The sequence below is a fragment of the Salvelinus alpinus genome, chromosome 28 (assembly GCF_045679555.1).
Source record: "Salvelinus alpinus chromosome 28, SLU_Salpinus.1, whole genome shotgun sequence".
Classification (NCBI taxonomy): domain Eukaryota; kingdom Metazoa; phylum Chordata; class Actinopteri; order Salmoniformes; family Salmonidae; genus Salvelinus; species Salvelinus alpinus.
The window spans coordinates 48,006,931-48,034,430 of NC_092113.1; the positions used below are offsets into that span (position 1 = coordinate 48,006,931).

The 27,500-nt window shown below is 45.8% G+C and overlaps 2 protein-coding genes across 5 annotated transcripts in view; one reads left to right on the top strand and one right to left on the bottom strand.

Annotated features, from left to right (window-relative positions):
- The window catches only part of plxnb3 (plexin B3), a 226,970-nt gene extending 223,290 nt beyond the window's left edge, over nucleotides 1-3,680 (top strand). For 3 of the 4 annotated variants that reach the window (XM_071373333.1, XM_071373331.1, XM_071373332.1), the window contains exon 37: nucleotides 1-3,680. This exon is cut by the window's left edge and continues 1,913 nt beyond it. The gene's annotated coding sequence lies outside the window, so the exon portion shown is untranslated. The other variant, XR_011671515.1, reaches the window with a different exon arrangement.
- A 1,713-nt stretch (nucleotides 3,681-5,393) lies between these two features.
- On the bottom strand, nucleotides 5,394-24,547 carry LOC139557960 (transketolase-like). Its single transcript, XM_071373338.1, has 13 exons — nucleotides 24,317-24,547; nucleotides 18,269-18,386; nucleotides 17,454-17,567; nucleotides 16,894-16,991; nucleotides 14,962-15,153; nucleotides 14,652-14,779; nucleotides 13,962-14,158; nucleotides 13,601-13,765; nucleotides 11,271-11,427; nucleotides 9,761-9,891; nucleotides 9,145-9,325; nucleotides 7,080-7,199; nucleotides 5,394-6,973 (listed from the first exon to the last, which is right to left on the bottom strand). Exons 1-13 carry the CDS (start codon nucleotides 24,421-24,423, stop codon nucleotides 6,801-6,803), a joined length of 1,881 nt encoding a protein of 626 aa, XP_071229439.1. The 5' UTR covers nucleotides 24,424-24,547; the 3' UTR covers nucleotides 5,394-6,800.
- Between the last annotated feature and the right edge of the window lie 2,953 nt (nucleotides 24,548-27,500).

Genomic DNA, 27,500 nt, shown 5'->3' on the forward strand with positions numbered 1-27,500 from the left:
CTGAGTACCAGTCTGTTACTGCTCTGTTGGGGTCTGAACCTAGCCTGAGTACCAGTCTGTTACTGCTCTGTGGGGGTCTGAACCTAGCCTGAGTACCAGTCTGTTACTGCTCTGTGGGGGTCTGAACCTAGCCTGAGTACCAGTCTGTTACTGCTCTGTTGGGGTCTGAACCTAGCCTGAGTACCGCTCTGTTGCCAACACCTTATTGAATTGTCATTTGTCTTTAAAGTGTTGTCTTGCCAAACAGGTGGAGATGGAAATGACAGCCAATCCCTTCTAACACAACCCCCAGGTTGAACCGTAATACTGACTGAGTCTTAGGAAATGTATTTCTGTTTGATATAATCAAAGTTATACCAAATTAACAGTTAGTATACTACTACTTAGGCCAAATAGATTTCACAACAGGCAGTGAACACTAAATGTACAGCAATAAGTGTCACAGGTACCAACAAGGGAATATAAAGACAAAGGGGGAAGAATGTGGATTTAAGGTTCTAACCGGCAACACCCGGTCTCGCCAGCAGAGGGGGCTGATGATGAGTTGAGACGAATTTGAGTCATTTTAAAACCAGCGTCGAGCAGGTTGTTCTATTGAAAAGACTGACACTATAGAAACTAACTTATTCTCTGTAAATAGTGCTCATTCATACCAACCAGTGGCGGTCAGTAGATGCCGTCCTCCCCTTTTTTCTCTGAGGAGCCTCCACTGATACCAACCAATTGTGCCTTCTTCTTGTAACTTTGTAAACGACTTCCTGTGTAGAATGTTTTTTTGTTTGTTGTTGAAGTTGAACTCGTTTTTCCAAAATGAACTGACATGGCAATCTAGTTTAGAATTTGTACTGTGGGTGTGTAAAGACACCCGTAGGGTAGCGAAACTCCGGGAACTTTCAATACATCCACTGTTTTCCCGGTCGGATGATTCCTGGAGTCAGAAGGAAATGAGCAGAAAATCCCGAAATCCAGGATTTAAACAGGGAAAGATGGTTCAGACTATGGAACAGGTGTATAAAAAGACTGCAGTAGCTCTGCAGGACAATAGTTAAACTCCCTGATCTTTACTGTTACAGGTTAACTAAACAGACAGAGTTGGGGAATAACTGATTACATGGAACTGTCATCAGTTACGTTACCAGCTAAAATTTAAAAATTTAATTAGATTACATATACTTTTGGAAAAACTAGATTACTTCTTGGATTACTTTTTAATTCAGAAAGGGTGTTTGTGGGATAAAAGGGGCGAGTTTGATCCACCTGAGGAGAGTCTGACCACAAAACCACTATGATGACACATCAAATGATGACCACCAATCACAAACCACTATGATAACACACCAATCAGAGACCACTATGATGACACACCTGTGTTTGCCGGATCCTTCTTGTCCTCTTCTAATGCCTCTTAAGGGGAAAGTAATCCAAAAGTAACTGAGTTACGTTACCGATTACAATGTTTAACAGGTAACTAGTAACTGTAACAGATTACATTCAAAAAGTAACCTATCCAACTCTGCTAACTGAAATATTACCTGTCGGTCTCCTCTGACTCCACAGATTCACTATCGCTATAGTTACTATGGATACCCTTAATGGTTCCAAACGGACCCCTGTTCCCTATATAGTGCACAGCTTCTCTCGTGGAAGGGATGAAAATAATTAACCTATGCTATGGGCCCTGGTCAAAAGTAGTGTCCTATATAGGGAATAGGGTGCTTTGACACGTTGACCTTTAACCCGGCTCCTGGTTTGACGACTCCAACATTTAGTTAGTGTACATAGAGATCATGTATGTATTTATTTTGTCTTGGGTTTGTAAAGTTATTGTGTGGTTTATATTGTTGAATGGTGATATTAATGAATTTTAACTGCTTAACACGTTGTCTTGTTCATATCCCAGCATTTGTAGCTCAGTATGTATGGCTTGATTTAATGGCACCCTATTCTCTATATATAGTGCACTACTTTTGAACAGAATAGTGCACTTATAAAGCGAGCAGAGTACCATTTGGCACAGATACAGTGTGATGTTAAAGGATGTTTTCTGACTGTGTAAGCCTTCCTTTAGCAGCTGTATGAAATATTTACAGGATTTCTGGGAGTTTGAGTCATGTTTATTATGTTGTGTGTGTCCCCCCTCTAACCCTTTGACACTTTAATAACACTTTGATTGGAGCATTTAGAGAGTTTTGATTGGAGCATTTAAATAGTTTATTGGAGCATTTAAAAGGTAAAAAATGTACTGAGGCAGTATTCAGTGTTCTGCCCTTATCCTGTGGTCTGAGGCAGTATCCTGTGGTCTGAGGCAGTATCCTGTGGTCTGAGGCAGTATCCTGTGGTCTGAGGCAGTATCCTGTGGTCTGAGGCAGTATCCTGTGGTCTGAGGCAGTATCCTGTGGTCTGAGGCAGTATCCTGTGGTCTGAGGCAGTATCCTGTGGTCTGAGGCAGTATCCTGTGGTCTGAGGCAGTATAACTGTCTCATGATCACTTCTGAAACTATAGGACACGTTCCAGGTCGATGCATTATTGCATTAACCAACGGTTGCGGGCAGTCGGGTATCGGATTGGTATAACATGTGATGTGGTTAACATGTTAAACACCGATCCAGCTGTTATGAAATCTGGCGTCTGAAATGTAGTCGGCCTGGAACGCGTCCGTTCGTCTTCCTGTTAGTGAGTGTTGTGTTGCCTGTACGTGTCTGAAGGTTCTCTGCATGCGTGTGTGTTTATGAACGTCCGATTCCTTAAGACTACAATCAGAGCAGGAACGCACCCCTATCCCCTATATTGGGCACTACTTTTGACCAGAGTCCTATGTGCCCTAGTCAAAAGTAGTGCACTATGTAGGGGATAGGGTGCCGTTGGGGATGTTGCAGCCTGTGTGTGTGAGTACAGAACATATATGTTAGAAGGAAACATGATGTTTGAAACTTCTGCATGACAGTGACAATTTTTGATAAACTTACTCTTTTAAAACAAAAACAAAAAACTTCTGAGGATTTAAAGTACGGATGAAACTAAACACTTGATTTGTTTCCGGACTCTGGGTGTCCTGACTCATCGTCAGTCTCCCAAATTGAACCCTATTCCCTATCTAGTGCACTACTTTTGACCAGAGTCCTATGTGCCATGGGTTTAATGTAGTACACTTTTTCTTTTTAAGGGAATAGGGTCCAATCAGCATCCAGGATACAAAACAACCAGTTTTATAACTGTTGTTATTCTACTTGTACAGTTTGATATTCCTTCCTGTTCTGGGTCGTAAACAATAACAGAAACACCAACTCAGTATAAAAGGTCTGGACTGAGAGGATCTCTATCTGATAAACTATGGCGGTGTACCAAATGGGACCCTATTCCCGATCTAGTGCACTACTGTTGGCCTGATCAGGCTACGGAATAGGGTGCCATTTTCAGACTTTGATAAACAACAATCCAACTCAAATGTGACTCTTTTATACAAGGAGTTGAAACTAATGAATTTGATGAGTGTGATGTTAGAGTTTGATACCAGATGTGATATTGTGCTTGTAAATACATTGAAGAGAATCGTTTCTTTCTCAACTTTGATGGAATTTAAAACTCGCTTTTCAAGATTAATTTTGGGAGCCAAGATGAGTCTGTTATCAAATGAACATTTGTATGGGGAAAAAATAAAAGTTATAATTTTAACATTGAATAGGCTTTGTGTCTGGTTTGTTCTGGTTGATATTGTGCTTAGGAAATGTGCTTGTGTTTGATTGGGTAGAAACTGAAAAGGTGCTCATTGACAAGGATAGTCCCTTTAAAATGACTTCATTTGAATCAATGTTGATAACCAAAATGGTTCCTTCCTTCAGGCTCTGCTCCGATTGGACTGTTTCTACTCATCATGCAAATTATTGTTATTGCTTCTTGACATTAAATCTGCTTCAAAATCAGCGACAAGGTTTGTGTGTATATATTCCCAACCAAATTTACTGAGCTTGAGCACTTTTGACAAAAAAGCTATGGATATGTTGGTTGACTATCAAATGACTATGTTGGCCTTCCTCAAACTGTTGCCACAAAGTTGGAAGCACAGAATCATCTAGAATGTCATTGTATGCTGTAGCGTTAAGATTTCCCTTCACTGGAACTAAGGGGCCCCAGACCATTATTCCTCCACCAAACTTTACAGTTGGCACTATGCATTTGGGCAGGTAGCGTTCTCCTGGCATCCAGATTCGTCCATCTGACTGCCAGATGGTGAAGTGTGATTCATCACTCCAGAGTCTAATGACGGCGAGCTTTACACCACTCCAGCCGTCACTTGGCATTGCGCATGGTGATCTTAGGCTTGTGTGCAGCTGCTCGGCCATGGAAACCCATTTCATGAAGCTCCCGAGGAACAGTTCTTGTGCTGACGTTGGTTTCAGAGGCAGATTGGAACTCGGTAGTGAGTGTTGCAACCGAGGACAGATGATTTTTAAGTGCGATGTGCTTCAGCACTCAGCGGTCCCGTTCTGTGAGTCGTCTTTGCTCCTTGACGTAGCCACTTCACAACAACAGCACTTAGAGCTGCTTCGGTAAACTAACAGGGCAGAAATTTGACAAACTGACTTGCTGGAAAGGTGGCATCCTGTGACGGTGCCACGTTTAAAGTCACAGAGCTCTTCAGTAAGGCCCATTCTGCCAATGTTTGTCTATGGAGACTGCATGGCTGTGTGCTCGGGTGTAGCTGAAATAGCCGAATCCACTAATTTGAAGGGGTGTCCACATACCCTGTCTCTACACCCAGACAGGGTACGTTCCAGGGCGTACTATTCTTCTCTCGGTCATTGTGGATCCATCCTCAGTTAATACTATATCTGCATCTGGATAATCAAGACAGCTTAGATTTCTTTTTTTTTTTTAAAGGCTATTTAACTTTGAAAATGTGGAGCTTAAAAATAAAGATCTGTAGGACAAAAAAAATCGGAAATCCTTTTAGATTAAAATTTGAAGGCAACAAACTGAAAGGGGCGTAGACTTCAACTAGGCCCCGTCTTTTACCTAAAATGTAATCCCGCTTGATAGAAAACATAGAGGCAATTACTTTTAAACGGTTACCATGTACCTTATCATACTTCAGGAGTTTCCATGAAATAGAGGATTCCCTCCTGGAGACTTAAACGGTTTAGACTAACTACTATACAGACCAAAGATTTGAGTGAGTGAGTTCATATTAAAGAAATCCTGGGGCTTTACTGGTTCCAACTACACTGACTGTCCAGCAGGGCTTTACTGGTTCCAACTACACTGACTGTCCAGCAGGGCTTTACTGGTTCCAACTACACTGACTGTCCAGCAGGGCTTTACTGGGGAAAATGTGACAAGTCAAATTGGGCCAGGTAAAAAATAAAAAATAAATAAAGATTCCATTCTAGTAACATTGGGTCAAGTTGTAGTTTATTATTTCAGCGTTACCATGGCAATGCAAACCAACCGTTGACTGGCGACAGACATGACTGTGAGGAGATACTAGGGTCAGATAATACCCAGAAATCAACATGAGCCAGATCACCACAACCAGCCTTGAAGAACACATGTGGTCATATAGCAGTTAAGTTTCCAACAAGTTATTTAAGTTATTACATACAACTCAGGTCCATTGAATGTAGATTCCCTGCATCAGTTTCACTGCTAATTAAGGCTATGACCAGCAACAAGCAGAAGTTAGTCAGGAACCTTCCGGTTCCTCCTGGAGCTGGTGTCTAACAGTGCTATGGAGAGGTTCCTTATCAAGCAGGTGGAACCATGACAACACACGGAATGTGGAACCATGACAACACACGGAATGTGGAACCATGACAACACACGGAATGTGGAACCATGACAACACACGGAATGTGGAACCATGACAACACACGGAATGTGGAACCATGACAACACACGGAATGTGGAACCATGACAACACACGGAATGTGGAACCATGACAACACACGGAATGTGGAACCATGACAACACACGGAATGTGGAACCATGACAACACACGGAATGTGGAAAGAGATAAGATGACATTGTTAGCAGCTGGAATGAAAAGAGACCAACCGAGAAACAGAAAGACCTGAAAAGAAATATACATTTAGCTTCATTTGAAACACACACCGACTGATAGTTCAGCGTCGCCTGGACGTGCAGAGAACACGACAAGCTCAAAACAAACCTCGTTCTATACTCAGGATATATGACCAATACACCACGGCTAAGGGCTGTACCCAGGCTGTATACTCTGCGATACGTCGTGCCTAAGAACAGCCCTGATGCCGTGGTATATTGGCCGTATACCACCCCCCCCCCTCAGGCCTTATTGCTCAATTACAGTTTAGCAGAAAAATAAAGAGGGTTCATTAGAACGAGGCTGCATTAAGGTGTGTAAAGAATTATCTAGAAACATTACTGCATATTACCCTTCAGGGATGGTCAAGACATCACTCAGACCCCTCCCTCTCTGCTGAGAGCTAGCCTATTGGCTCTGCTGCTGCGACACTATACAGTACAGCAAGACAATAGCTGTACTCTGCCTTACAGCCACAAGGGGCGCTAGAGAGCCCTGTTCTGTTTAACACTAGTGGTAGATGGGAGGGAAGTAGGTTTTTTTAAGCCCCCTTTCCCCTCAGACTGCGGAGAGAGGGATGGAGAACGAAGTTGGTAAATGTGTACAGACTTGAGGGAAAGGTCCCAAAATGGCACCCTATTCACAACCTAGTGCACTAGCCCAATAGGAAACCTGGTCAAAAGTAGTGCACTACATAGGGAATAGGGTGCCATCTGGGAGACAAGCGCTGAGACGACCGTCTCAGTTGGCGAAGGTCTGGCGCGCGGCGTTGACGATGTGTTTGGCGCTGATGCCGTACAGGTCGAGTAACTCCTGAGGTTTTCCACTCCGGGGTATACGGTTCACCGCCAGGCGCGTCACTACGATACCGGGCTCCTCCCCGACTGCAGACAGCACCGCCTCCCCCAGACCCCCTGGACAAAGAAAGACACAGGGGTAAGATGTTGCACCCCCCCCCCCCTGCCTCAGAAGGGTTAAACACCGGATAAGAACGGTTAGCTGGAACAGTTCAACACCCACCCTCTCTGTAGTGGTCCTCGACGGTGATGATTCTCCCGCCGGTGGCGCGGGCGCTCGACAAGATGGTGGCAGCATCCAGGGGCTTGATGGTGAACGGGTCAATCACACGGATGTTCACTCCTACACACACACACAAATGAGCCCAAAGTCTCGATCAAAAAGCATAAATTCTAGACGATACATTTCATTATTAAAAACCCAAAGGGCCTAAATCCATTAGGTACAGTTCCATCAGGAACTATTCATAGCCCTTGACTTAAGCCACATTTTGTTGTGAAACAGTCTGAATTTTAAATGGAATACATTCTCACCCATCTACACCTCAAATGACAAAGTACACAAGTTTGTAGACATTTTTGCCACTTTGTTGAAAATGAAATCAAATCTAATTTACATAAAAATTCACACCCCCAGGTCACACCTTCGGCAGCAATTCAAGCTGTGAGGGAACCAGTACAGAAGCTATATACAGGGTATTACGGTACAGAGTCAATGTGGAGGCTATATACAGGGTATTACGGTACAGAGTCAATGTGGAGGCTATATACAGGGGGTATTACGGTACAGAGTCAATGTGGAGGCTATATACAGGGTATTACGGTACAGAGTCAATGTGGAGGCTATATACAGGGTATTACGGTACAGAGTCAATGTGGAGGCTATATACAGGGTGTTACGGTACAGAGTCAATGTGGAGGCTATATACAGTGTGTTACGGTACAGAGTCAATGTGGAGGCTATATACAGGGGATTACGGTACAGAGTCAATGTGGAGGCTATATACAGGGTATTACGGTACAGAGTCAATGTGGAGGCTATATACAGGGTAGTACGGTACAGAGTCAATGTGGAGGCTATATACAGGGTATTACGGTACAGAGTCAATGTGGAGGCTATATACAGGGTATTACGGTACAGAGTCAGTGTGGAGGCTATATACAGGGGGTATTACGGTACAGAGTCAGTGTGGAGGCTATATACAGGGTATTACGGTACAGAGTCAATGTGGAGGCTATATACAGGGTATTACGGTACAGAGTCAGTGTGGAGGCTATATACAGGGTATTACGGTACAGAGTCAATGTGGAGGCTATATACAGGGTATTACGGTACAGAGTCAATGTGGAGGCTATATACAGGGTATTACGGTACAGAGTCAGTGTGGAGGCTATATACAGGGGGTATTACGGTACAGAGTCAATGTGGAGGCTATATACAGGGTATTACGGTACAGAGTCAATGTGGAGGCTATATACAGGGTATTACGGTACAGAGTCAATGTGGAGGCTATATACAGGGTGTTACGGTACAGAGTCAATGTGGAGGCTATATTTTTTTATTTTTTATTATTTATTTAACCTTTATTTAACCAGGTAGGCAAATTGAGAACACGTTCTCATTTACAATTGCGACCTGGCCAAGATAAAGCAAAGCAGTTCGACACATACAACACATAGTTACACATGGAGTAAAACAACATATAGTCAATGATACAGTGAAAAAAAATAAGTCTATATACAATATGAGCAAGTGAGGTGAGATAAGGGAGGTGAAGGCAAACAAATATATGTATAAATAAATAAAAATATAAAAAGGCCATGGAGGCGAAGTGAGTACAACACAGCAAGTAAAATAAAAACTAAAAAACACTGGAATGGTTGGTTTGCAGTGGAAGAAAGTGCAAAGTAGAGACAGAAATAATGGGGTGCAAAGGAGCAAAATAAATTAATAAATCAATACAGTAGGTATATACAGGGTATTACGGTACAGAGTCAATGTGGAGGCTATATACAGGGTATTACGGTACAGAGTCAATGTGTGGGGGCTCCAGTTAATATGTACATGTAGGTATAGTTAAAGTGACCCCACACGGACCGGGGGAGACCTGACCCTAGATAAGCAGTCCTACTCAGACACAATGTCAGGATGCCCAATTACTGTCAAAAGTCCAAATTGGGGAGAAAGATCAGATTTGTCCCACCTGTGTAAACACAGCCTATGAATAAGGGCCCTGGACACGGTTTGTGGTGTAATTCCCTGCCAGGCCACACGGAGGCGCTCTTACCCTCGCTGGCCAGCTCATCAGCAGCAGTCAGGGCTTCATGCAGAGTCACTCCAGCTCCAATCACCGTCACCTTGTCGCTGTCGGACTGACGTACCACCTTGGCCACGCCCACCTCAAACTTCTCGTCGGGGTCGTAGATCACTTTCAGTTCTGGTCTGGTGATGCGGATAAAACAGATTCCCTGAAATATATTAGACAGACACAGAGAGGTAGTCCAGGCTTATTAGTTCATATGTATATTATATATAAAACTCATGGATTTGTATAGTGGCGTCTTGTCTACAATGTGGTACTGTATGTAGAGGCTATAATGAATGCTGATGAATGTATTCCTGTATATTCTGGTACCTGATATTAATATTCTGCGTCAAGTCACGTCAAGTCAAGTCAACTTCAGTTGGTATGGCAACAAACTTATTGTAGCGACAAGAATCCCAACCTCGTCAAGTGGTGTGGATCTGTTGGTGTAACGACTACGGTGTTGGGTTGACAGTCTCCGGACCCGGTTCGAGTCCAGGCTGGGTCTACCCCCCCCCCACCCCACCATGTTGAATAGGTGTGTGGTTCCTACCCCCCCCCCCCACCCCACCATGTTGAATAGGTGTGTGGTTCCTACCTTGGTGTTAGCAGCCAATTCCACAGACCTCTCAGCAGACACGCCATCGCTGGGGTAGAACACAGTGCATGTTGGGATAGCGCGGAACATAGCAATGTCCTCCAACGCCATCTGGGAGGGGCCATCCTCACCTGGGGCCATAGGAAGGAGAGTGTGATTGGTCGAGGGAAGGGGAAGGAGAGTGTGATTGGTCGAGGGAAGGGGAAGGAGAGTGTGATTGGTCGAGGGAAGGGGAAGGAGAGTGTGATTGGTCGAGGGAAGGGGAAGGAGAGTGTGATTGGTCGAGGGAAGGGGAAGGAGAGTGTGATTGGTCGAGGGAAGGGGAGTGTGATTGGTCGAGGGAAGGGGAGTGTGATTGGTCGAGGGAAGGGGAGTGTGATTGGTCGAGGGAAGGGGAGTGTGATTGGTCGAGGGAAGGGGAGTGTGATTGGTCGAGGGAAGGAGAGTGTGATTGGTCGAGGGAAGGAGAGTGTGATTGGTCGAGGGAAGGAGAGTGTGATTGGTCGAGGGAAGGAGAGTGTGATTGGTCGAGGGAAGGAGAGTGTGATTGGTCGAGGGAAGGAGAGTGTCGAGGGAAGGGGAAGGAGAGTGTGATTGGTCGAGGGAAGGGGAAGGAGAGTGTGATTGGTCGAGGGAAGGGGAAGGGGAGTGTGATTGGTCGAGGAAGGGGAGTGTGATTGGTCGAGGAAGGGGAGTGTGATTGGTCGAGGGAAGGGTAGTGTGATTGGTCGAGGGAAGGGGAGTGTGATTGGTCGAGGGAAGGGGAGTGTGATTGGTCGAGGGAAGGGGAGTGTGATTGGTCGAGGGAAGGGGAGTGTGATTGGTCGAGGGAAGGGGAGTGTGATTGGTCGAGGGAAGGGGAGTGTGATTGGTCGAGGGAAGGGGAGTGTGATTGGTCGAGGGAAGGGGAGTGTGATTGGTCGAGGGAAGGGGAGTGTGATTGGTCGAGGGAAGGGGAAGGAGAGTGTGATTGGTCGAGGGAAGGGGAAGGAGAGTGTGATTGGTCGAGGGAAGGGGAAGGAGAGTGTGATTGGTCGAGGGAAGGGGAAGGAGAGTGTGATTGGTCGAGGGAAGGGGAAGGAGAGTGTGATTGGTCGAGGGAAGGGGAAGGGGAGTGTGATTGGTCGAGGGAAGGGGAAGGAGAGTGTGATTGGTCGAGGGAAGGGGAAGGGGAGTGTGATTGGTCGAGGGAAGGGGAGTGTGATTGGTCGAGGGAAGGGGAGTGTGATTGGTCGAGGGAAGGGGAGTGTGATTGGTCGAGGGAAGGAGAGTGTGATTGGTCGAGGGAAGGAGAGTGTGATTGGTCGAGGGAAGGAGAGTGTGATTGGTCGAGGGAAGGGGAAGGAGAGTGTGATTGGTCGAGGGAAGGGGAAGGAGAGTGTGATTGGTCGAGGGAAGGGGAAGGAGAGTGTGATTGGTCGAGGGAAGGGGAAGGAGAGTGTGATTGGTCGAGGGAAAGGGTGACAGGTGAGATTTGAGACGCAGAGAGCGACAGACACACAGTACTGACCGATGGAGACGCCGCAGTGAGACCCCGCCAAGTTGATGTTAGACTCTGAGACGGCGGCCATTCTGATGTGGTCGTAGGCCCTGGACAGGAAGGCAGCGAAGGTGCTGGCGAACGCCACCGTGCGGTCTCTCGTGGCACAGCCTATCGCCACGCTCACCTAAACAATAATATTATTAAACTAAGTGTTTCACTGACCCAGGGGGTCTGTACAGGCACACATGATAACACACACGGATGTTGTAGATATGAGGTAGAGTAGTGGTTTCAGGGAACACAATGTGTTGTGAAATGTTATATTTTAACTAGTATATAACTGCCTTAATGTTGCTGGACCACAGGAAGAGTAGCTGCTGCCTTGGCAGGAACTAACGGGGGTCCCTAATAAACCCCAGGAAGAGTAGCTGCTGCCTTGGCAGGAACTAATGGGGATCCATAATAAACCCCAGGAAGAGTAGCTGCTGCCTTGGCAGGAACTAAAATGGGGATAATATACCTCAATACATACAAAATGTATGTATACTCCAGTAGCTAGTTGCTATTGGACCATAGACATGCATATTTAGTAGTATTTCTATTGGGGGCTGTGAAAGCATATTTAGTAGTATTTCTATTGAGGGCTGTGAAGGCATATTTAGTAGTATTTCTATTGAGGGCTGTGAAAGGATATTTAGTAGTATTTCTATTGGGGGCTGTGAAGGGATATTTAGTAGTATTTCTATTGGGGGCTGTGAAGGCATATTTAGTAGTATTTCTATTGAGGGCTGTGAAGGCATATTTAGTAGTATTTCTATTGAGGGCTGTGAAGGCATATTTAGTAGTATTTCTATTGGGGGCTGTGAAGGCATATTTAGTAGTATTTCTATTGGGGGCTGTGAAGGCATATTTAGTAGTATTTCTATTGAGGGCTGTGAAGGCATATTTAGTAGTATTTCTATTGGGGGCTGTGAAGGCATATTTAGTAGTATTTCTATTGAGGGCACCGGGGTCTGTGAAGGCATATTTAGTAGTATTTCTATTGAGGGGACCGGGGTCTGTGAAGGCATATTTAGTAGTATTTATATTGAGGGCACCGGGGTCTGTGAAGGCATTAACCCTCCAATGTGAGATCCTACTAGACACAAGAGAAACAGAATGATGATAATTACAGTACTGTGCCAAATAGCACCATGTTCCCTTCATAGTGCACTACTTTTAACCAGAGCCGTAAGGGTCCTAGAGTGCCATTTGGGACATAGCAGACAGTGCCGTCTAACACCTCAAACATTCTGACAGCTGGACCAATCAGGACAGCATTCAGAAAGCTGGACCAATCAGGACAGGATTCTGAAAGCTGGACCAATCAGGACAGCATTCAGAAAGCTGGACCAATCAGGACAGCATTCAGAAAGCTGGACCAATCAGGACAGCATTCAGAAAGCTGGACCAATCAGGACAGTATTCTGCAAGCTGGACCAATCAGGACAGTATTCTGCAACTCTCCCTGTATCCTACTAGAATGAAATCCCCCCCCCCTACAACTCTCCCTGTATCCTACTAGAATGAAATCCCCCCCCCTACAACTCTCCCTGTATCCTACTAGAATGAAATCCCCCCCTACAACTCTCCCTGTATCCTACTAGAATGAAATCCCCCCCCATAACCCTCCCTGTATCCTACTAGAATGAAATCTCCCCCACAACTCCCTGTATCCTACTAGAATGAAATCTCCCCCACAACTCTCCCTGTATCCTACTAGAATGAAATCCCCCCCCCCCCTACAACTCTCCCTGTATCCTACTAGAATGAAATCCCCCCCCCTACAACTCTCCCTATATCCTACTAGAATGAGACAGTGGAAGATCATGGATTTGAGGTTAGGAGTGACATCAGAGAATCTACCCTGGCTCCTGGCAGCGACAGGTTACAGCGTGGTAGAGATTAGGGTCAGGTCTAGGAGCAGAGACTCAGATTAACCTGAACCAACAGAGCCCTGACCAGAACAGGAGTTAGGATTACACAGCTAGTCACCGCATAGAACAGAATAGTTATGATTTATGATGAACATTTTCTGGACAGGAACACCTCCGCTGTCCGTCAAAGTATGACTCCCACTGAGAAATCACTGGAAATTACCGAAAAAAAATCAACGTGCCAGTTTGGCTGCGCCCTTAATCTGCCAGCTAGTTAGAGGTTGATACAGGACCAGTCTCATCCCTCCTACATCCATCTCACCCCCAGTCTCGTCCCTCCTACATCCATCTCACCCCCAGTCTCGTCCCATCTACATCCATCTCACCCAGTCTCGTCCCTCCTACATCCATCTCACCCCCAGTCTCGTCCCTCCATCTCACCATGTTCTGTTCAGCGATGAAGCACTCGATGAAGCGTTCAGGGAAGGCCTTGTGGAACATCTCAGAGAAGGTCGAGTTCTTCATGTCAGCGTCCAGAGCGACCACCCTCTGACTGGACTGACCCAGTTTAGCCAAGGCCACGCCATACGCCTTACGAGTGGCCACCTAGGAGGAGAGAGAGGGGTTAACCGTTTAGCCAGGGCCACGCCATACGCCTTACGAGTAGCCACCTAGGGGGGAGAGGAGAGGGGTTAACCGTTTAGCCAGGGCCACGCCATACACCTTACGAGTGGCCACCTAGGAGGAGAGAGGAGAGGGGTTAACCGTGTATCCCCCTCTCTGCGGGGGAGCGGGTGTTCACCTTATCCCCAATCTTGTAGTTGGGCGGGGAGGGCAGGCTGATAGGTGAGAGGTCAGCAGGGGCGGTATCTTCTTTAGGTAGCTCGGGGCAGATGGTCTTGTTGGGGTTCTGAATCTGAGCCGTCAAGTCTTTAATCGCCTCCTCTGCCCGGTCCTTAGGCATGGGCTTACCATGCCAGTTCTCCATATCCTCAATGCCTGGAGAAAAGGAAAAATCGACAGATTTAGTCATTAATTCCATTATCCGTCACTCACAGAATAAAAGGTGTAGACTTTACCGGGAAATGCTTTCTTACAAGCCCTTAACCAACAATGCAGAGTTTAAATAAAACAAAGGAAAAATGGTAACAAAAGGTCGTGCCTCCTCCGAAACACAACCAAGCCGCACGGCTTCTTGACACAATGACCCCTTAACCTGGAAACCAGGCGCATCAATGTGTCGGAGGAAACACCGTTACACCTGGCGACCGTGTCAGCGTGCACCCGGCCCGCCACAGGAGTCGCTAGAGTGCGATGGGACAAGGACATCCCGGGCGGCCAAACCCTCCCCCTAACACGGACGATGCTGGGCCAATTGTGCGCAGCCTCATGGGTCTCCCAGTCACAGCCAGCTGTGACACAGCCTGGGATCGAACCCGGGTCTGTTGTCACGCCTGTCCCATACCTTTCCCCCCCCAGCCTCTCCCCATACCTTTGAGTCCTCTCCCCTTGAAGGTCTTGGCCAGGATCATGGTGGGTTTCCCCTTCACCTGCTGGGCCTGCCACAGAGCTTTACACAGCTCCTCGACATCATGACCATCCACCACATACGTGTTCCACCTACACAGTTAAACAAATTAGAGACAGGGCAGTATGGAAGACTGACAGTATGAGAGGAGAGGAGCGAAGGACGAGAGAGAGGGGGGGGGGGGGGGGGGTACTGACCCGAACGCAGGGCAGTATGGAAGACTGACAGTATGAGAGGAGAGGAGCGAAGGACGAGAGAGAGAGGGGGTACTGACCCGAAGGCTTCGCAGCGTTTACGGTACACGTCCATGTTGTGTTTGAGAGGAGCAGCTTCACTCTGTCCCAGACGGTTAACGTCAATAATAGCCACCAGGTTATCCAGGTTGTAGTGGGAGCCAAACGCCATGGCCTCCCAGACAGCCCCCTCCGAACACTCCCCATCACCCAGCATGCAGTACACACGGTAACTAGGGACAGAGAGAGAAATTACAGTTTTTACATATTCATAAACAGACTGTCATTTAAAATACAATTTTTTTTTAATCACACAAGACACCTGTTCAAGATGTCACTTCATTTGAGCCAGACTCTGCACATCTCCTTTTTGACTGTTTTGTTTCAGGGACCTATTTGGCCGGATCCGGTAAAAATAGGTTTTCCGCCCGGGCTGGATATTCTAAGAGATGATTCAGGCTGGTCCGGCCCAGGCGTATGGTTTGCGTAAACATTGTTATTTATGCTTGAAACCAACACGGGGCCATGGCTGAGAGAAGCCTGTACCTCTCACAGAACCAGATTCACCTTCTATGATCCCTCCCTGCTCTGATTGACATGAGCCTGTACCTCTCACAGAACCAGATTCACCTTCTATGATCCCTCCCTGCTCTGATTGACATGAGCCTGTACCTCTCACAGAACTAGATTCTCCTTCTATGATCCCTCCCTGCTCTGATTGACATGAGCCTGTACCTCTCACAGAACTAGATTCTCCTTCTATGATCCCTCCCTGCTCTGATTGACATGAGCCTGTACCTCTCACAGAACCAGATTCACCTTCTATGATCCCTCCCTGCTCTGATTGACATGAGCCTGTACCTCTCACAGAACCAGATTCACCTTCTATGATCCCTCCCTGCTCTGATTGACATGAGCCTGTACCTCTCACAGAACTAGATTCTCCTTCTATGATCCCTCCCTGCTCTGATTGACATGAGCCTGTACCTCTCACAGAACTAGATTCTCCTTCTATGATCCCTCCCTGCTCTGATTGACATGAGCCTGTACCTCTCACAGAACCAGATTCACCTTCTATGATCCCTCCCTGCTCTGATTGACATGAGCCTGTACCTCTCACAGAACCAGATTCACCTTCTATGATCCCTCCCTGCTCTGATTGACATGAGCCTGTACCTCTCACAGAACCAGATTCTCCTTCTATGATCCCTCCCTGCTCTGATTGACATGAGCCTGTACCTCTCACAGAACTAGATTCTCCTTCTATGATCCCTCCCTGCTCTGATTGACATGAGCCTGTACCTCTCACAGAACCAGATTCACCTTCTATGATCCCTCCCTGCTCTGATTGACATGAGCCTGTACCTCTCACAGAACCAGATTCACCTTCTATGATCCCTCCCTGCTCTGATTGACATGAGCCTGTACCTCTCACAGAACCAGATTCACCTTCTATGATCCCTCCCTGCTCTGATTGACATGAGCCTGTACCTCTCACAGAACTAGATTCTCCTTCTATGATCCCTCCCTGCTCTGATTGACATGAGCCTGTACCTCTCACAGAACCAGATTCTCCTTCTATGATCCCTCCCTGCTCTGATTGACATGAGCCTGTACCTCTCACAGAACTAGATTCTCCTTCTATGATCCCTCCCTGCTCTGATTGACATGAGCCTGTACCTCTCACAGAACCAGATTCTCCTTCTATGATCCCTCCCTGCTCTGATTGACATGAGCCTGTACCTCTCACAGAGGTTATAACCCCTGATTAACACAAATACATTCACCAAAGCCATAGAATAACTTCTCTCTTCAGAAAGAGTACACAAGGCTCTTTAAAACTGTCATCACCCTCTGTGGGTGCCCCTTAACCTTCTGAGAACAGCACAGATGGGTGACGGGTGCTTTGAGGGATAGTGTCAAGGCTTTGGGAGGATGTGTGTGTGTGTGTGTGTGTGTGTGTGTGTGTGTACCTGGACTTGTCGAAGTGTTTCCCGGTGTAGGCCATCCCACAGGCGGCCCCCAGCCCCTGTCCTAGAGACCCCGTTGCCACGTCAACAAACTCCAGTTTCTGTAGAACAGTCAGAGTTAGTCAAACCTGAGCTGGACCATGTTCATTAAGGCGTCGCCACTGAAACAAATTTTCATTTTTTTGTTGCAACTCCAGGAAACACAAGGTAGTCCTTCCTGTTTGGAACAACTTTTCAGTACATTGGGGTCAGGGGTTACTTACAGGTGTGGGGTCAGGGGTTACTTACAGGTGTGGGGTCAGGGGTTACTTACAGGTGTGGGGTCAGGGGTTACTTACAGGTGTGGGGTCAGGGGTTACTTACAGGTGTGGGGTCAGGGGTTACTTACAGGTGTGGGGTCAGGGGTTACTTACAGGTGTGGGGTCAGGGGTTACTTACAGGTGTGGGGTCAGGGGTTACTTACAGGTGTGGGGTCAGGGGTTACTTACAGGTGTGGGGTCAGGGGTTACTTACAGGTGTGGGGTCAGGGGTTACTTACAGGTGTGGGGTCAGGGGTTACTTACAGGTGTGGGGTGACCCTCCAGGTCAGAGTCGAGCTTCCTCAGGTTGGTCAGATCGGCCTCCTTCACAAAGCCCGCCTCCGCCCAGGCAGCGTACAGGATTGGTGCAGCATGACCCTGGAGGAACGCAGCAGCCAATCAGAACACCGTACACGATGCAGAGGGGAGCATGGGAAATTTAGTGCAAATGAAAAGAGAACCCTTGACAGGTGAACCGTGTGTGTGTGTGTGCGCGGGCATGTAAGCGTGTGTGGAGTGCGTGTGTGGAGTGCGTGTGTGGAGTGCGTGTGTGGAGTGCGTGTGTGGAGTGCGTGTGTGGAGTGCGTGTGTGGAGTGCGTGTGTGGAGTGCGTGTGTGGAGTGCGTGTGTGGAGTGCGTGTGTGGAGTGCGTGTATGGAGTGCGTGTATGGAGTGTGTGTATGGAGTGTGTGGTGAGGGCATGTCAGTGTGTATGGAGTGTGTGTATGGAGTGTGTGTATGGAGTGTGTGGTGAGGGCATGTCAGTGTGTATGGAGTGTGTGTATGGAGTGTGTGGTGAGGGCATGTCAGTGTGTATGGAGTGTGTGTATGGAGTGTGTGGTGAGGGCATGTCAGTGTGTATGGAGTGTGTGTATGGAGTGTGTGTATGGAGTGTGTGTATGGAGTGTGTGGTGAGGGCATGTCAGTGTGTATGGAGTGTGTGTATGGAGTGTGTGTATGGAGTGTGTGTATGGAGTGTGTGGTGAGGGCATGTCAGTGTGTATGCAGTGTGTGTATGGAGTGTGTATGGAGTGTGTGTATGGAGTGTGTGTATGCAGTGTGTGCGCGGGCAGGATCACCTTAGACAGCACGAAGCGGTCGTTGCACTGGTTGCGTGGGTCAGTGGCTTTGTAACGCATGGTGTGGAAGAAGAGCACGGACATGAGCTCTGCTGCACTGCAACATGTGGTGGGATGACTGGTTAGAGACGGGAGAGAGAGGGGGCAGAGTTGGTGAAACGTGACATCACATCCTGCTGTTAACGGAATCCCAAACCACTCACGTTAGTTGCATGCACAGTCGCAAAGTATTCACACCCCTTGACTTTTATCAACATTGTTACATTACAGCCTTATTCTAAAATGGATTAAATTTAAAAAAAGTCCTCAATCTACACAATACCTCAATGACAAAGCGAACAGGTTTAGAAGTTTTTGCAAATGTATAAAATTAAACATGGAAATGCCTTTTTTACGTAAGTATTCAGACCCCTTGTTAGGAGGCTAAATTGAGCTCAGGTACATTCTGTTTCCATTGATCATCCTTGAGATGTTTCTACAACTTGATTGGAGTCCACCTGTGGTAAATTCAATTGATTGGACATGATTTGGAAAGGCACACACCTGTCTATATAAGGTCCCACAGTTGACTGCATGTCAGAGCAAAAAACAAGCCATGAGGTCGAAGGAATTGTCCATAGAGCTCCGAGACAGGATTGTGTCGAGGCACAGATCTGGGGAAGGGTACCAAAACATTATTGCAGCATTGAAGGTCCCCAAGAACACAGTGGACTTCATCATTCTTAAATGGAAGAAGTTTGGAACCACCAACACTTCATAGAGCTGGCCGCCCGGCCAAACTGAGCAATTGGGGACGAAGGGCCTTGGTCAGGGAGGTGACTAAGAACCCGATGGTCACCCTGAGAGCTCCAGAGTTCCTCTGTGGAGAACCTTCCAGAAGGACAACCAGCTCTGCAGCACTCCAACAATCAGGACAGAGTGAAAAGACAGAAGCCACAACAGCCCGCTTGGAGTTTGCCAAAAGGCACCTGAAGACACTCAGACCAAGATTCTCTGGTCTGATGAAACCAATATTGAACTCTTTGGGCTGAATGCCAATCATCATGTCTGGAGGAAACCTGGCACCAACCCTACGATGAAGTACGGTGGTGGCAGAATCATGTTGTGGGGATGTTTTTCAGCAGCAGGAACTGGGAGTTCCCACATATGCTGAGCACTTGTTGGCTGCTTTTCTTTCACTCTGCGGTCCAATGCATCCCAAACCGTCAAAATTGGGTTGAGGTCGGGTGATTGTGGAGGCCAGATCATCTGATGCAGCACTCCATCACTCTCCTTCTTGGTCAAATAGCTCTTACACAGTCTGGAGGTGTGTTGGGTCATCGTCCTGTTGAAAAACAAATGTCCCACTAAGCCCAAACCAGATGGGATGGCGTATCGCTGCAGAATGCTGTGGTAGCCATCAGACCGTGTCACCAGCAAAGCACCCCCACGCGTCACGGTGGGAACCACACATGCGGAGATCATCTGTTCACCTACTCTGCGTTTCACAAAGACACAGCGGTTGGAACCAAAAATTCCGACTCGGACCAAAAGGACAGATGTCCACCGGTCTAATGTCCATTGCTCGTGTTTCTTGGTCCAAGCAAGTCTCTTATTATTGGTGTCCTTTAGTAGTGGTTTCTTCGCAGCAATTCGACCACGAAGGCCTGATTCACGCAGTCTCCTCTGAACAGTTCATGTTGAGATGCGTCTGTTACTTCAACTCTGAAGGATTTATTTTGGTCTGTAATCTGAGGTGCAGTTAACTAATGAACTTATCCTCTGCAGCAGAGGTAACTCTGGGTCTTCCTTTCCTGTGACGGTCCTCATGAGAGCCAGTTTCTTCATAGCTCTTGATGGTTTTAATGACTGCAGTTGAAGAAACTTCCAAAGTCCTTGACATTTGGGCACAAAAATAATCTGAAACATCCACAAAACGGGACCAAATACTTAACAAGTGAATTTGTCCCAATACTTTTGGTTCCCTAAAATGGGGGGGGGGCTAAGTACAAAAAGTCCAAACCACCCAATATGGATGAAAATACCCTCAAATTAAATCCAACAGTCTGCACGTCTTTTCTAACTCAAAGTGCTGGAGTACAGAGACACAACAACAAAATGTAACTGTCCCAACACTTGGAGCTCAAAATACATTTTCCCAGGGAAGACAACACTGATCACAAGCAGCAAGGCCCTGGACTTCACGAGTGAGACAAGTGTCTCCTGGGTATGAGGCCTCTAAGACTCAGCAGGACAGTCTCTCCACAGCAAAGCCAAGCAGTGTTGTAACAGGTATTTGCAGGAGAGCAGTGGTGGTTTAGAATATTGCAAAAAATCTGGTCGTTTTGAAAAAGCCATGCATTGACTAATAGTATCGCTACTTCCTGTAATCTCATGCGTCGTTGACCAATAGCATATCTACTTCCTGTAATCTCATGCGTCGTTGACCAATAGCATATCTACTTCCTGATAACCTGAACATGTCAACACTCCCTATGGGGGTTATTCAGCGGGAACGTGTAGGCTGCGTCCCAAATGGCCATAGTCTTTGGAGTGCTTTACTTCTGTTGACCAGGGCTCATAGGGTTCTGTATTAATAGGATGCCATTTGGGACGAGCTGTTAGTAAATGTTTAGTCAAACTCATATCTACACACAGTATCAGTCACTGCATTCTTCACCATTAAAACAGAATGGTATTCAACCATTTACCCACAAGGCACTCCTCCAGTATCAGACACCTGCTGAAAGAGAAAAGTTTAGTCAAAGTTCCCACCAAATACTGACAGCTGAAGCATTTTTGGGGAAGAAAAAATATATTAAAAAACACTAGTTTATATAAAAGCAGTTGTGATTTTCAGCAAAGATATCCTATAAAAATATATATTATACACACAAAGCAGTTCTTACATTGTGTAGAAGAGGACCAATATAGTCACCCATGATGAAGAAACGATGAGGTAGCCCAGGCTTGCGTTCAATGCGACAGAACGGTGTACAATGTGGAATTGAACGGAAACGGTACATTACAGCCAGTTGAGGTGTTATTATGGCCTATATGTTGTGCTGGACGAGTTCTACCATTTCAGATCGTCATCCTTATATTGACCAGGCCACACAGGAGAAAACGTACCTCAAAAGGTTGTTGAACAGTGCGCCCCGTTTTTTTGGGGGGGGGAAACGTGTCATGCCGTACAAACCATCTAGAAACGTTGAAAACTGAACACACCCCAGGTCCGCCTATAGGCCGACTTCTCAAACAGGCTACTCTTCATCTCTCTAAGAAAAGCCTAAACCTGATAAACCATGATTCCCATCCAGGGAAGGTTATTTGTTTTCATTGTGGGCAACTGTCTGAATACCAGGAAGTGACAAAACATTTATTTTATTTAGCAATAACAGGTTAGTCTTCACCATACTTCAAACGTGTTCCCTTTTCTGGCCAGTCAGGAGGAAGTTAAGAGGAAATAGTCTGTCTCAACTGAAGAGGAGCCACACAGGCCATCTTTCTGCTTCCTCCCTATTGTTCAGACTAAAGGAGCTGGACTAGTTGAGCCTGCTCTGAGGTGGTCTCATTGGGTTGGTGACGTTTATTACTGAAAACAGGGAGAAAAAGTGTCACCAGGAAATACCCTATCTTATAAAAGAAAGAAGAAACGTTTGTGTTTAGATAGAGGTTTAAGGGACATTTATTTTCTGTTAAGTGATTTTAAGCTTTTAACATGACAAACGCAACAGTTTCTCTTTTCCAGTGATGAAGACATGGATGTCTCATAGTATGGTATGCAAAATGGATCAACTTTAAGCACCGTAATGTTTTGGCATTCAGGTTCAAAAAGTCATTTTCTAACTACTTCTTCCATGGGCAAGCATGTATGGAAAGTTGTGTTTAAACCACAGGGGATGCTGTCACAAAATAAACTACAAAATACTTAGTGAACTCAAATGGATTTACCCATAAACTGAAACGGTGCAAGATAAGCGTACAATATAATAACAGCTATGTATTGTAGTAGTCAGTAACAAATCAATGATTTGGTGAATGGTAGCCGAGGCCTCATCAAAATGATACTCCTGATCTAGGCCTATATTTGGGAAGTAGGCTAAACTGATTTAACCCATTAAATACCCAACGTGGTATTTATTTAAGCCAAAGGCAGCTTACGTTATCTAAAAAAATATATATTTTAAATTCTTATTATTTTAACATTTAAATCACATAACCAGGAAACTGAACTGGTGCAGAATCAGGGCTGGATACTGTTGATGTGGACAACTGGGCATCTGACAGACCAGGAAGTGATCATCAACAGGTTGGCCTTCATACCTGAAAATGATCATAGACCCTAACGAGGAAATGGTCATTTTATGAACTGAAAATAACCCAAATAAACATTCTGGCTCCACACACATTGTCTAAGTGAAAGACTAACCCTTATCTAAGCCACAGGTGATGTTCTCTCTACCTAATGTTGTAAGCAGTAAACACTTACAGTAAAATCTGGGGATGGAAAGATACTGTCTCATGAATTCAAAATGGAATCTGCATCTTTGTAACAGAGGAGAAAAACTACATTGAATTCTTAGCAACAGAGGACTTGCTTTAGCCTGGTCCCAGATCTGTCTGAGCTCTTAATTAACAACTCCATAGTGACAAGGAGTTGGCATCACGACGGCAGACAGACCTGCTAGAGCTGCTCTGGGTTGACAAAGTTACCGATGGGGACAACTTATTTTGTAGCCCTTCAGTACCTTTCCCACACACTAACAGTATGCAGATTATACGTAACAAATGGTACTAATATATGCAATAAATTTTTTTTTTATTGCACTAGCCTACATAGTGAATAGGTTGGAATTTCAGGCACATAAAACCACATTAGTTTCCCCTTCTTTCCCCACAGTGACAAACACGTTCAGAATGTCATGTTGAGAAGGAACCACTGTACTGTGGCAATAATGGTGAGAAAAATATAGTTAGACTAAGCTTAAATACTTCTCTGTAATGAGAAAGGAGCACCACTAATTTATTTACATCAATACCGCTGTGCTGCAGGTAGCTAGAGCAGAAGTGTAGCCTATGACTAAGCAAATTCCAAACTTGGAGAGAACAGTTAATGCGGGACAATAAATAAATAGAAAACAATCATTGGGTTAGGGTGTAGGGGCTGATTGATGCCATCTTGTCTTCAGTAGATTGTATTCTCCTTCAACTAGCAGACATAAACCACCTGAAGAATATTGATTAACTCGATTTTTTCTAGAAGGTTGAGTGATGGAGAAATGAATTTGAAAAACAATAACATTTATCAAACACCAAGACCTTTGGAAACATAGCGCAGCTGGCCAACCCTCCTTGAGAATACCTTTTAAAGAGAGAGTTCACCCAAATTACAAAGTGTTTGTGTCCTTACATTGAAAACAGTCTATGGACAAGCAGACTGAACTTATGATCTGGTTACACACAGCCATTAACTATGATAGTTTCATGTGCAGAGCCTAGGTGTAGTCGTAACACTCCCCAGCATGTTACAAAACTTGACACCTGAGAACAGGGATAAATCCCTCCCAACAGTTTCTACCATGTACCCTTCTCCCCATCTCATTACTGTCTGAATAAAATGTCAAACCTAAAACATTTTTTGAAAAATAAAATGCATACTTTAAATTGAAATCCCCCCAAAAAACAAGTCGTCAAATGTTGAGTTTATTTAAAATGTTCAAAACATCCCGAATACACCTGACCTGTGGTTTTATTGAATTCCCCGCCCATCTAGGGGTTGTGCCAGGGGCAATGAAATACACCTAGCAAATCTCACGCCAAGCTTTCTTCAAAAGTTGTCAACTCTGAATTACACCTGTGAAGGGAAACGTTGTGTACTTGGTTTAACTAGTTAGTTAGTTGGTTGGTTTAACTAACTAGCTAAACCAACGACAACTCCCCGTTTGACAGTCTGCCCGCACGTCCACGCAACTGTTACTGCTGCAGCCCCGTTCAGTTCAATGTATCATGTTAGCTAGCAAGATACATTACAACGTTAAACTGGTTCCTGGTTACTTTTAAACTTACCCGGAGTTGGAGGCGCATGTTGCCTTGATAGAGTTGATCCGCAACTTGTTAGCGATGTCTTTCAGGCCCTGCAAAGTCTTCTCGTCGGGTTTATGGTAGCTAGCCATGCCTGAGGTAATGGAGACCGCTTGGTAAATGACAAGCACGGGTTTTTGAAGAGCTGCACAGCTTCTGTGTCGGTTCAACTCGTGAGACTAGCTGAGCATTCAAGGGATGCTGTAAACGAGGAGGAAAAGGAAGGAGACGGCTTTATATGGAATTACCCTCTGGCCGCCGTACAAGGAACTGGGCGGCTCGGCTGTGGACGCCCACCACACGTTTTCATTGGTTGAGGCGCGTTCTCATTCCACCACGCTCGACACAACGTAGCCTGCGTAATTAAACGTCAGCACGTACATGTAACAGCTATATATTTATTTAGCTGCAATATTATAATAATGATTATAATTGATTAAATGTATATAGCGCTTTTCATAACAATCTCAAAGTCATCAAAAGCAAAAAACAAACAACCAATACATCATGAGTAGCCTATAGTTGTCTAGGTAACCAATAGAGGCCAAGTCTTTGAGTGCATTCATCCTCCGAAGATGGCTTGATCAGAGGAAGGTGGTCAGGGAGATTGTTGATGAAGAGTCTGGTGACAATCATGTAGAGGGTTACACTGGGAACCAGCCTGAATCATGTAGAGGGTTACACTGGGAACCAGCCTGAGTCATGTAGAGGGTTACACTGGGAACCAGCCTGAGTCATGTAGAGGGTTACACTGGGAACCAGCCTGAGTCATGTAGAGGGTTACACTGGGAACCAGTCTGAGTCATGTAGAGGGTTACACTGGGAACCAGCCTGAGTCATGTAGAGGGTTACACTGGGAACCAGCCTGAGTCATGTAGAGGGTTACACTGGGAACCAGCCTGAGTCATGTAGAGGGCTACACTGGGAACCAGCCTGAGTCATGTAGAGGGTTACACTGGGAACCAGCCTGAATCATGTAGAGGGTTACACTGGGAACCAGCCTGAGTCATGTAGAGGGTTACACTGGGAACCAGCCTGAGTCATGTAGAGGGTTACACTGGGAACCAGCCTGAGTCATGTAGAGGGTTACACTGGGAACCAGCCTGAGTCATGTAGAGGGTTACACTGGGAACCAGCCTGAGTCATGTAGAGGGTTACACTGGGAACCAGCCTGAGTCATGTAGAGAGTTACACTGGGAACCAGCCTGAGTCATGTAGAGGGTTACACTGGGAACCAGCCTGAGTCATGTAGAGGGTTACACTGGGAACCAGCCTGAGTCATGTAGAGGGATACACTGTGAACCAGCCTGAGTCATGTAGAGGGTTACACTGGGAACCAGCCTGAGTCATGTAGAGGGTTACACTGGGAACCAGCCTGTGTCATGTAGAGGGATACACTGTGAACCAGCCTGAGTCATGTAGAGGGTTACACTGGGAACCAGCCTGAGTCATGTAGAGGGTTACACTGGGAACCAGCCTGAGTCATGTAGAGGGTTACACTGGGAACCAGCCTGAGTCATGTAGAGGGTTACACTGGGAACCAGTCTGAGTCATGTAGAGGGATACACTGTGAACCAGCCTGAGTCATGTAGAGGGTTACACTGGGAACCAGCCTGAGTCATGTAGAGGGTTACACTGGGAACCAGCCTGAGTCATGTAGAGGGTTACACTGGGAACCAGCCTGAGTCATGTAGAGGGTTACACTGGGAACCAGTCTGAGTCATGTAGCTACTGGACTTCTCCTCCTTCACAATGTATTCACAAAATGGGCACGTTTCCCCGACTCACACCCTGACTTTAAGAAGGGACTGCGTGACGATTAGTTTAGCAACCGCGTGACGCAGCATGACAACGTGAACGCGATTGGTCGACAGTCCGCTGTGAGGTGTTACACGTTTTGCCCATTCAATTCCCAATGGAATTCCTATCTACTTCTTTCTCTAATATATCTGGCTAAACTCATGTCTAGAAACACTTCATCGGGTCTTGGGCCGAACTCCGTTGTTATGGTCACCGGCGGCTGTAGTCTTTAGTGTGGAACGGTCGATATCGCTTTCAACATAAAAAAAAACGTCATTGAAAGTGATGCAAACGGATACAAATAGTGGAATTATGCCATATTTGCAGTAGATAATGCTAAAACAAGGTTGGAATGTTGTTACATAATTTACAATTAAATACAATAATTAATTTGTTTGACAATAAACAGAAAAAGAACTGTTGATATCCCATTGTGGATTTATTAGACTATAATTACATTGAGGGCATATGTATATGCACTGTACAGCCTTACCTATGGACTGTGTACACCATGAAATGGGCTATCAGTCTACTCAGTGACACCCACAGAACACAACTAACTCTTAAACCACTGTGAAATGAGACATATTAGCTCACCAGTCAATTTACTATTTGTATTGAACGTTCAGAGCTAATGTGGCTCATTTCACAGTTGTTTCAGAGTCCTGCAATAGAGATAAAATGCAAATGTTTTTGTAAACTCTACATGTGTACACAGTCCATAGGTAAGGCTGTACAGTGCATATACATATGCCCCAAATGCAATTATGCAGTCTAATATATCCACTGTGGGATTTCAACCGTTTTTTTCTGTTTATTGTCAAACCAATTAATTATTGTATTTAATCTTAAGTTATGTAACTGTAACAGTTTAACTTTAGTCCGTCCCCTCGCGAACCAGGGACCCTCTGCACACATCAACAACAGTCACCCACGAAGCATCGTTACCCATCGCTCCACAAAAGCCGCGGCCCTTGCAGAGCATGGGGAACCACTACTTCAAGGTCTCAGAGCAAGTGACGTCACCGATTGAAAGGCTATTAGCGCGCACCACCGCTAACTAGCTAGCCATTTCACATCCGTTACATAACATTCCAACCTTGTTTAGCATTATCATACGGCATTATTCTACTATTTATGTCCGTTTACATCACTTTCAATGAGGGATGTTTATTTTGAAGGCAAACCTGCAAATTCCACTATTGTTGCTAATCGTTATTGTGGCTAGCTTCACATAGGGTAGGGACAATGGGGTAGGTACCCAAGGACCAAGTTCAGCAGGACGGACGGACACAACGTTCAGATACACATTTATTATGTAGAACAAACATGTCAGTTGTATTAATGGAACTTTTATCTGCAACGTTCC